Source organism: Salmo salar, chromosome 02 (genome assembly GCF_965601325.2).
Source record: "Salmo salar chromosome 02, fSalSal1, whole genome shotgun sequence".
Taxonomy (NCBI): Eukaryota; Metazoa; Chordata; class Actinopteri; order Salmoniformes; family Salmonidae; genus Salmo; species Salmo salar.
The window spans coordinates 77,504,056-77,514,895 of record NC_138292.1 but is presented as its reverse complement, the minus strand read 5'-3'; the positions used below and the strand labels follow the sequence as shown (position 1 = coordinate 77,514,895).

The following is a 10,840-nucleotide window of genomic DNA, read 5'->3' as shown; positions in this document are numbered from 1 at the left end:
CCTGTAGCCTCTCTCTCTTCTGTTTTATTTAAATTACATTTGACGTTTCCATTTATAATAAAAACCTGACCCTACAATGAGATGTTTTTGTTTGTGTTTTACTGAGTATTTCATTGTTTAAGATGACGCTGCATTGATCGTGTGCTAAATCAAAGGATTATGATCTATGATACATGTCTTTTAGATTAGAATGAATGGAATTCAATGGGCAGGGGAACCTGATCCTAGCAGGGGTGGAAATCCCGGGGGGGACGGGGGGGACACGACCCCCCCCATCCTGTGAAAAATATGATTTGTCCCTCCCAATATATCACTGAAACATTACTATGTAATTTAAATAATATTAATAATACGCAATGAAAGCAATTGTGCTGATTATAGACACTTAATAGCGCGTTTTTAAGTTTCAAAAGATTGCGACCCTCCCACCCTTTGCCTCACAATGGTTTGATCCACTGCCAGTTCCTTAGTTGGCAAGGTAACAGAGGGGTCGTATCCACTGTCTGAAAGGCACTCAATGAACGTAACTGACGTGAGGTTAATCCAGTCAATCGCACACACACACTAGCTGAATATGCAGACCTAGCGCGCAAATATTAACTATTAAGCTAGCTAGTACCTATTCCATTTATGTGGCCTCGTCAAAGATGGAATCTTTGCTATAGTCAATTTATTCCAAGATCAGCATGCAGATGATGTAAGTTAGTGCTTCAAAGTCCCTGTGAAAAGGTTAGCGATAAACTGGAGTTCAAACTGAACAGAACTACACTCTCTTCTACCATTGTCTTAAATATATTTAATGGTCTCGTTGCAAAGCTAAATTGTCGCAAGGGAACTTTTATTTATTTATTTTATTTCACCTTTATTTAACCCGGGTAGCAAAGATTATAGCAAACACCACTGAAACGGAATTGTTGCTCGCTAGCTTTGCAAATTCAGCTATTGTTGGAAGCCAGCCAATATGAAATAAACTATTAAAATTACAAAAGGTTGCAGCATATGTTGTGTAAATGGTGAACTCATACAGCTGTCAACTCTTGTCATTTTAATCCGTTTCACATTTGCTAGCTACCTTTTAGATCTAAGCCCAAATAGAATGATAAAAGATAAGATGATAGAAGCCCATCTCCTACTGTAAATAACCTACACACTGTGTGTGTGTAGCCAGCCAGCCAGCCAGCCAGGTAGAAAAATGGCAGAAAAATAAAAGACGGACATCAGAGTATTTTTCAGTACACCAAAACGCAAAGTAAGAACCCTAGTAGCCTAATATCTCAAAGTCTAGTTGATAAAATGTTCATAAGAAAGAAATGAAATCCTAATGGAAATGTTTCACAATGATGTCATTAGGCAGAGCAGGCAACAGATGGCACACAGACAGCAGAGTTGGGGACAGATATGCAGGGACAGACTGGCAGAGACAGGGAGTCTCAGGTAAGTTTGTTGAGTCTTTGTTTGGCAACATTATGAAATGTTCTCAATTTTTTTTACTTGTAAAATAGGAGCATAATTGGAAAATGCCATGGATACCCCCACTCTCAACTTAAACTGGTGACTGAACTAAGATTTGTTAAAGGCAATGGTATTGCTGTTGTGATTAGTTGTGTAGTTAGGAGTACGGCAAACACCTTATTTCTTTGGTTCCTCAATATACATTTACCATATTACAATGTAGGCTATGTGTTACAGCACTACTTTTGGTGTCCCCCTCTGGAATTGCTCTTGAGAAAATTTCATGTAATTGTCCCCTCCAAAGTTGATATCAGATTTTCGCCCCTGGATCCTAGATCAGCACTCTGACACGCTTCATGAAGCCCAGGAGTAGAGGCGTAATCTGGGGCTGAGAAACTAGCTTTGTGGGCTGTTTTCACAGATTAGATTAATCCAGGAGTAGGTTTAATCCTGACTAGGGTTAATTGAGTCAAAATGTGGTTGAATGAACAGCAACTGACCTCAGTCTATATGCTCCCTCCTGATCTTTTATTTTGATTTAACTAGGCAAGTCAGTTAAGAACAAATTCTTATTCACAACGACGGCCTACCTCGGCCAAACCCGGACAACGCTGGGCCAATTGTGCGCCGCCCGATGGGACTCCCAATCACGGCCGGATGTGATGCAGCCTGGATCTGTGACTTTACATTTGGAAACTGGTGTCCCAGACACACATTAAACCTAGTCCTGGAAGAAACACCAATCTCCATTCAAAGGGTGTTGAAGCCATATAAATATATGAACCCTGGTTTAGTGAAGTCCAAATCCACACAGTAATAATTCTGACTCAGTACGTTTGTTTTAGTGGTTTATTTCGCCATCCTCAGGACTTGACAGGTATTACAACCAGACTAACAGAAACCCTCTCAGGTACATTACAGATGAAACATCAGTCTATCACTTTTAAATTGTTACATTTCGACTATTTTACTAATGATACAAGTTAAGCATTTTCACACACACCATAGAGTCATACAGACAACATGGTGAGTAATTATACACTACCGACTGATATCAAGCTGAATGTAAAGGCTGCTCGCAAACTACACAAAATACATTTATAAATAATGACAAATAAATACACAACGGAGATGACAATGAGTGGAGAACCTTCTAGTCAGTGTGACAGAAATAAAACTGTTTCTCTGTAAACAATGAATAATGATAAAGGAGAATAAAATTACCATACTGCTACAGCGCTGCCATTGGCCAGGGTGAGATCTACAGCACTGCCATTGGCCAGGGTGAGATCTACAGCACTGCCATTGGCCAGGGTGAGATCTACAGCACTGCCATTGGCCAGGGTTAGATCTACAGCGCTGCCATTGGCCAGGGTGAGATCTACAGCACTGCCATTGGCCAGGGTTAGATCTACAGCGCTGCCATTGGTCAGGGTTAGAGCTACAGCGCTGCCATTGGCCAGGGTGAGATCTACAGCGCTGCCATTGGCCAGGGTTAGATCTACAGCGCTCCCATTGGTCAGGGTTAGATCTACAGCACTGCTATTGGCCAGGGTGAGATCTACAGCACTGCCATTGGCCAGGGTTAGATCTACAGCGCTGCCATTGGTCAGGGTTAGATCTACAGCACTGCCATTGGCCAGGGTGAGATCTACAGCGCTGCCATTGGCCAGGGTTAGATCTACAGCGCTCCCATTGGTCAGGCTTAGATCTACAGCGCTGCCATTGGCCAGGGTTAGATCTTGAGTTGTTACGTAGGGCTGACTCAAACCAACACAGTTGTGATGTAGGGCTGAGTCAAACCAACACAGTTGTTATGTAGGGCTGACTCAAGCCAACACAGTTGTTATGTAGGGCTGACTCAAACCAACACAGTTGTTATGTAGGGCTGACTCAAACCAACACAGTTGTTATGTAGGGCTGACTCAAACCAACACAGTTGTTATGTAGGGCTGACTCAAACCAACACAGTTGTTATGTAGGGCTGACTCAAACCAACACAGTTGTTATGTAGGGCTGACTCAAACCAACACAGTTGTTATGTAGGGCTGACATTCATTATGGAAAGAGGGATATGGTAAGCAGCTCCAAGTCTGTTGTTGATTGGTCGATTGATTAATTAATTGATATGATACATGGATAACAGGTCAGTGTGGTAACATGGATAACAGGTCAGTGTGGTAACGTGGATAACAGGTCAGTGTGGTAACGTGGATAACAGGTCAGTGTGGTAACGTGGATAACAGGTCAGTGTGGTAACGTGGATAACAGGTCAGTGTGGTAACGTGGATAACAGGTCAGTGTGGTAACGTGGATAACAGGTCAGTGTGGTAACGTGGATAACAGATCAGTGTGGTAACGTGGATAACAGATCAGTGTGGTAACGTGGATAACAGATCAGTGTGGTAACATGGATAACAGATCAGTGTGGTAACATGGATAACAGGTCAGTGTGGTAACATGGATAACAGGTCAGTGTGGTAACATGGATAACAGATCAGTGTGGTAACATGGATAACAGATCAGTGTGGTAACATGGATAACAGGTCAGCGTGGTAACATGGAGAGCAGGTGAGCGGCAGGTGAATAAAGCTAATATGTGTAGTAACAATATGACACCAGTAGGGGGCGGTGGTGTATTACAGTAAATACTGAGGCAAGGGCCCAATCCCAAATGGACATCTAACTGAAGGAGCTCAATCACCGAAGGAGCTCAATCACCACAGCAGCCCTCCGTACCCCTCTACTGTTCAGGGTCATATATAATATTCCAGGGCTAGGCCAGGTTGAGGTCAGTGGGGTCGGCTACAGAGTTATCAGAAGGGGTGTCCTCCAGGGAGGCCTCGACAGTGTTGTTCCAGGGGCCGTCCACCTGGGGGTCAGAGCTGTTGGCCGAGGGGCTCTCCCCGACCACCGGGCCCTGAGAGGGGGTCACCTCGGGGGCCTGGGAGGGGGTGGGTGGCCGGTTGGCTGGGAGATCTGAGGGGGAGTCAGCGATGGTGCTGGAGGGGATGTGTGTGGCATTGGGTGTGTGTGAGGTGTTGGGTGTGTGTGTGGCGTTGGGTGTGGCGTTGGGTGTGTGTGTGGGGGTAGGTGTGTGTGGTGGGGTTGGTTCCTGGGGGTCAGAGCAGACGGCCTCTCCCTCAGCTACGTACCACACCTCATTGTGTCTGTTCAGCAGCTTCAGAGGACTGGAGAGAAACACAGGAAAGAATCAACACACACACACACACACACACACACACACACACAGACACAGACACAGACACAGACAGAGAGAGAGAGCGAGACAGAGAGAGAGAGTTCATATAGCAATTGGGATAGATAGAGACAGACAGAGACAGAAACACAGGACAGAATGAATACTAAGAGGGAGAGAGAGAGGGGTGTGTATGTGTATTTATGAGATCATAGTGTGTGTGTGTGTATCTGAGATTAGTCTGTGTGTGTGTGTATCTGAGATTAGTCTGTGTGTGTGTTTGTGTATCTGAGATTAGTTTGTGTGTGTGCGTGTGTGTGTATCTGAGATTAGTTTGTGTGTGTGTGTGTACATGCAAAAATGTGTTTGTGCATATGTGTGTGTCCAGGCCTACCTGTCGTAACCCACTCCATAGTGGTAGGTGTGGTTGTAGTCAGCCTGGACTCTGACCAGCTCCTTGGTCAGTAGGTGAGCATGAAGCCTGGAGGTCACTGATAACATCCAGCCTCCGTAGCTACGCACGTACACATCCATAGAGGGCATCTCAGTAAAGTAGAGCTAGAGAGAAACATCCCAACAACAATAACACATTATAACATCACTGATAACATCCGGCCTAGATTAGTTCCCACAGACATAATGACATGGCACAATTCCTTAGAATTCAAGTCATTATCCCCTCTGATAGAAATAACTCCAGAACCATAGAGCATTATCCCCACAGATATATAGATCGTAGAGCATTATCCCCACAGATATATAGATCATTATCCCCACAGATATATATATATCATAGAGCATTATCCTCACAGATATATAGATCATAGCACAATATTCCCACAGATATATAGATCATAGAACATTATGCCCACAGATATATAGATCATAGAACATTATCCCCACAGATATATAGATCATAGAACAATATCCCCACAGATATATAGGTCATAGAACATTATCACCACAGACAGATAGATCATTATCCCCACAGATATATAGATCATAGAACATTATCCCCACAGATATATAGATCATTATCTCCACAGATATATAGATCATAGAGCATTATCCCCACAGATTTATAGATCATAGAACAATATCTCCACCCATTTTTCCCTCAGAACAGCCACAATTTGTTGGGGCATGGACTCTACAAAGTGTCAAAAGCGTTCCACAGGGATGCTGGCCTATGATGATTCCAATACTTCCCATGCTTGATACACACGGGAAACTGTTGAGCGTGAAAAACCCAGCAGCGTTGCAGTTCTTGACACAAACCGGTGTGCCTGGCACCTACTACCATACCCTGTTCAAAGGCACTTAAATATTTTGTATGTAACATCTCATTCCAAAATTATGGGCATTAATATGAAGTTGGTCCCCCCCTTTGCTGCTATAACAGCCTCCACTCTTCTGGGAAGGCTTTCCACTAGATGTTGGAACATTGCGGGGACTTGCTTCCATTCAACCACAAGAGTATTAGTGAGGTCGGGTACTGATGTTGGGCGACTAGGCCTGGCTCACAGTCGGCATTCCAATTCATCCCAAAGGTGTCCGATGGGGTTGAGGTCAGGGCTCTGTGCAGGCCAGTCAAGTTCTTCCACATCGATCTCTATGGCCCTCGCTTGTGCACAGGGGCATTGTCATGCTGAAACAGGAAAGGGCCTTCCCCAAACTGTTGCCACAAAGTTGGAAACACAGAATAGTCTAGAATGTCATTGTATGCTGTAGCATTAACATTTCCCTTCACTGGAACAAAGGGGCCTAGCCCGAACCACAAAAAACAGCCCCAAACCCTTATTCCTCCTCCACCAAACTTTACAGTTGGCGCTATGCATAGGGGCAGGTAGCGTATTCATGGGAACCGCCAAACCCAGATTTGTCCGTCAGACTGCCAGATGGTGAAGCATGATTCATCACTCCAGAGAATGCGTTTCCACTGCTCCAGAGTCCAATGATGGCGAGCTTTACAAATCAAATTGAATTTTATTGGTCACATACACATGGTTAGCAGATGTTATTGCGGGTGTAGCGGAATGCTTATGCTTCTAGTTCCGACAGTGCAGCAATATCTAATAAGTAATATCTAACAATTCCACAACAATACCTAATACACACACATCTAAAGGGATGGAATAAGAATATATACATATGTATTTATATGCACACCACTCCAGTCGACGCTTGGCATTGCACATGGTGATGTTAGGCTTGTGTGCAGCTGCTCAGCCATGGAAACCCATTTCATGAAGCTCCCAATGAACAATGCCCCTTGTGCTGACGTTGCTTCCAGAGGCAGTTTGTAACTCAGTAGTGAGTGTTGCAACTGAGGACAGATAATTTTTCCACGCTTCAGCACTCGGTGGTCCCGTTCTGTGAGCTTGTGTGGTCTACCACTTCGCAGCTTTGCCGTTTTTGCTCCTAGACGTTTCCACTTCACAATAACAGCACTTCCAGTTGACCGTGGCAGCTCTAGCAGGGCAGAAATTTGACGAATTGACTCCTATGACGGTGCCACGTTGAAAGTCACTGAGCTCGTCAGTACGGGCCATTCTACCGCCAATGTTTGTGTATGGACATCGCATGGCTGTGTGCTCGATTTTATACACCTGTCAGCAACGGGTGTGGCTGAAACAGCCGAATCGACTAATTTGAAGGGGTGTCCACATACTTTTGTAGCACTGCAGACCGGTCCCAGCTCCATAGCTGTCTACTGTACAGCAGAAGAGAACATCTTGATTCATCATCTGTTGAGAACATCACTGTGTATACCTGCGTAGTGTAACGCTAGGAACGCCAAGTTCCTGGGTTCAAATCCCGCAGGGGGTCGGACACACTCACATGCTAGAAATATATATAAATATACACACACTCACTACTACTGTAATACACTACTACTGGATAAACACCTCTGCTAAAATGGCAAACATCATAATATTAACTGTGTGATGTGTTCGTTCCACCTGTTTCTGATTGGAGGGTTGACCAGCCAGACTCACCTTGTCATTTGTGGGTGTGGGAGGCCTCTCCTGATAGGCTGCTGGAAGCAGGAAACTAAGGGTGTAGATGGCTGGTTCCCACATCCTGGTCTCCTCAGGGATCCTCACCAGGACTGGGGCAGTCATCTCCATCTGGAGACCTGTGGGACACGCAGACATGTTCACACGCAGACACGCAGACACGCAGACACGCAGACATGTCCACACGCAGACATGTCCACACGCAGACACACAGACACGCAGACATGTCCACACGCAGACATGTCCACACACAGACACGCAGACATGTCCACACGCAGACATGCAGACACGCAGACACGCAGACATGTCCACACGCAGACACAGAGACACACAGACAGGTGTCCACACGCAGACACGCAGACACGCAGACATGTCCACACGCAGACACACAGACATGTCCACACGCAGACACGCAGACATGTCCACACAGATGTACACACATATCCATTTAGAGGTGTATAGTATTCAGACACACAGTGCATTGTGTAGAGGTACAATGTCCTAGAATGGGTAAATTCAGACACACAGGACTAAACACTCTCTCTCTTACCTCTGTTGTTGTCTCCAGTGATGTACTGGAACAGTCTCTTACCTCTGTTGTTGTCTCCAGTGATGTACTGGAACAGTCTCTTACCTCTGTTGTTGTCTCCAGTGATGTACTGGAACAGTCTCCTGAAGGCCATGGCTGCTCCCACCCCCATGAAGTAGGCCTCCGCATCCGTAGACACCCAACGAGTAGGACTGTAGTGACGGACCTGACAAACACACACACAAATATTATTGAAGGAGACGTTTTTAACATGTAGGTGCAGGTATCCGTCTATCTCTGTGTGTGTGTGTGTGTATGTGTGTGTGTGTGTGTGTGTGTGTGTGTGTGTGTGTGTGTGTGTGTGTGTGTGTGTGTGTGTGTATGTGTGAGATGGTGGGTGTGTGTGTATGTGATGGTGTGTGTATGTGTGTGCATGTGTGTGTGATGGTGTGTGTGTGTGTGTGATGGTGCGTGTGATGGTGTGTGTGTCCACTCGCCTCATATTCATCTGTTTTGCACACCAGCTCATACTCCAGACATTCCTTTGACTCGGAGCAGAAACTGGAGTTGTTGCTGGGGCTAGAGGACAGAAGATACAATGAGACACTATTAACACACACACACACAGTAAAGGTGTGTCATTGAAAATGAGAGATTGTCTTACCCGACGCCGCCTTCAACTGAAACCATTAGAGCCACCAGCACCACCAGCCCTGGGAACAACTCCCTGAGGACGGACACACACACACACACACACACACACACACACACACACACACACACACACACACACACACACACACACACACACACACACACACACACACACCATCACACACACAACACACACACACACACCATCACACACACACACACCATCACACACACACACACACACACACACACACACACACACACACACACACACACACACACACACACACACACACACACACACACACACACACACACACACACACACACACACACACACACACACACACACACACACTTGTTCATATCCACTGTCTAGTGGTGTGTGTGTGTGAGTTGGTGTGTGTGATGGTGTGATGGTGTGTGTGTGTGTGTGTGTGTGTGTGGTGTGTGTGTGTGTGTGTGTGATGGTGTGTGTGTGTGTGTTGTGTGTGTGATGGTGTGTGTGTGATGGTGTGTGTGCGTGTGCGTGTGTGTGATGGTGTTTTCTGCAGAGGTACAATGGGGCACATTATCCTCTGAGAGGGAGAGAGAGAGCAGGGAGGGGTGTGTGAGAGAGAAAGAGAGAGAGATAAATAGGGAGAGAGATTTTGCTGCATCGTCATACTCTCTCTGCACTAGTCCCAGCATCAGCAGCAGGACAGGCGATCTGAGGTCACGGTGGAAAAGATAATGATGCCAATGGTCTTAACTAGATCCTTATCAACCACTGACCTACTGCAGGGCAGAAACAATCCCGTTACTCAACTCAGCTAACAGCCGTTATTTAACGGTTGGAAGCGAGCCAACGGTGGCGTTTCAATGCGGAAGACACACTGTGCTTGCCTTTCCTCCGCCAGGACCCGGTTAATATTGATGCAGCGGACCGAAACATGAGAGGGGGTGGCTCAGAAACAGACTCTCCCACCCTCTGTCTCTCTCTCGCTCTCTTTCTACCGCTCTCTCTCCGTGAGATGCGCAAGCAATGCGTCATTTTGCTGCTCAGGTCAATGTCACACCCACTTTACACTTTCTTTCTCCTATTTTGTTATACAACTACAAAAATGATTTCAAAAACCTTACCCATAGAATTACTCTCGTCCCACACACACGTTGAAGTAAAACAAATAAACCTAACAAAAATGGTCCCATTTGCTTTAAGAAAACAATATGCAATAATGAAAACGCACTTGCCCAACATAGTCCACTAAACAGCAGCAAACATGCAGTATGAGAACTCACATTGTGACGAGGAGTGTCCTGTCCCGTGTCCGTTATCCGCCGGTGAAATATGACTAGGCTACTGCGTGCTTTGTGCGCTCTGGAGGACGACGACAGTCACCCAGCTAGATCAGCAGTAGCTTTATAGTCTACTGCAGCTCGCGCTGCTTACGACACCACAGCCAGGTCTGGGCTGGCCCACTAACGGCCGACCGGAGGGGCGCAGGTGTGTCTGTGTGTGTTAATAATGCATCGGCGTGGGGTTAGCCGCGGGAAGTAGTTTAAGGGATGCAGAATGAATGCATATTTTTGGCTGCACTGAAGACATCAATACTGGTCCGCTGATACTGAACTAGTGAAGGTCCAGTGCAATCCTTTAGTGAATAACATTTAACTAAATGTATTTGAGTGTTTACCAGCATTTGTAACTTGAGTCTGATAATTATCTGTACAAAACAGTTAATCTGATAATACTTGTGAAATATAAAAAATGATTGCTTAACTCTTGTGTTGTTTTAAGGGTAAAAAATGACCCCCAGTATGTTCAACAGCAAAGAAAACCCCCTAAATGATCTTTTTTCAACTTGAAATTTGATGACTTTTCCTAGAGTGACCCCAACAGAAGAAGTGAAACATCGCCTTTGTTCATATTTCCATTAAAGCTGGACACCACCAGGGTATAAAGATTGTCTTAGGGTCATTTCACCCTGAGGAAGGCACCGTGAT

The 10,840-nt window shown here is 45.5% G+C and overlaps 1 protein-coding gene across 1 annotated transcript; it reads right to left on the bottom strand.

The window, feature by feature from the left end:
• Positions 1–2,287: 2,287 nt before the first annotated feature.
• LOC106594696 (heme-binding protein 1) lies at positions 2,288–10,275 on the bottom strand. The gene is made up of 7 exons (XM_045710019.2): positions 10,136–10,275; positions 8,865–8,927; positions 8,698–8,779; positions 8,306–8,426; positions 7,651–7,790; positions 5,046–5,209; positions 2,288–4,643 (listed from the first exon to the last, which is right to left on the bottom strand). Coding segments are annotated over exons 1-7 (987 nt in total). The 5' UTR covers positions 10,138–10,275; the 3' UTR covers positions 2,288–4,228.
• Between the last annotated feature and the right edge of the window lie 565 nt (positions 10,276–10,840).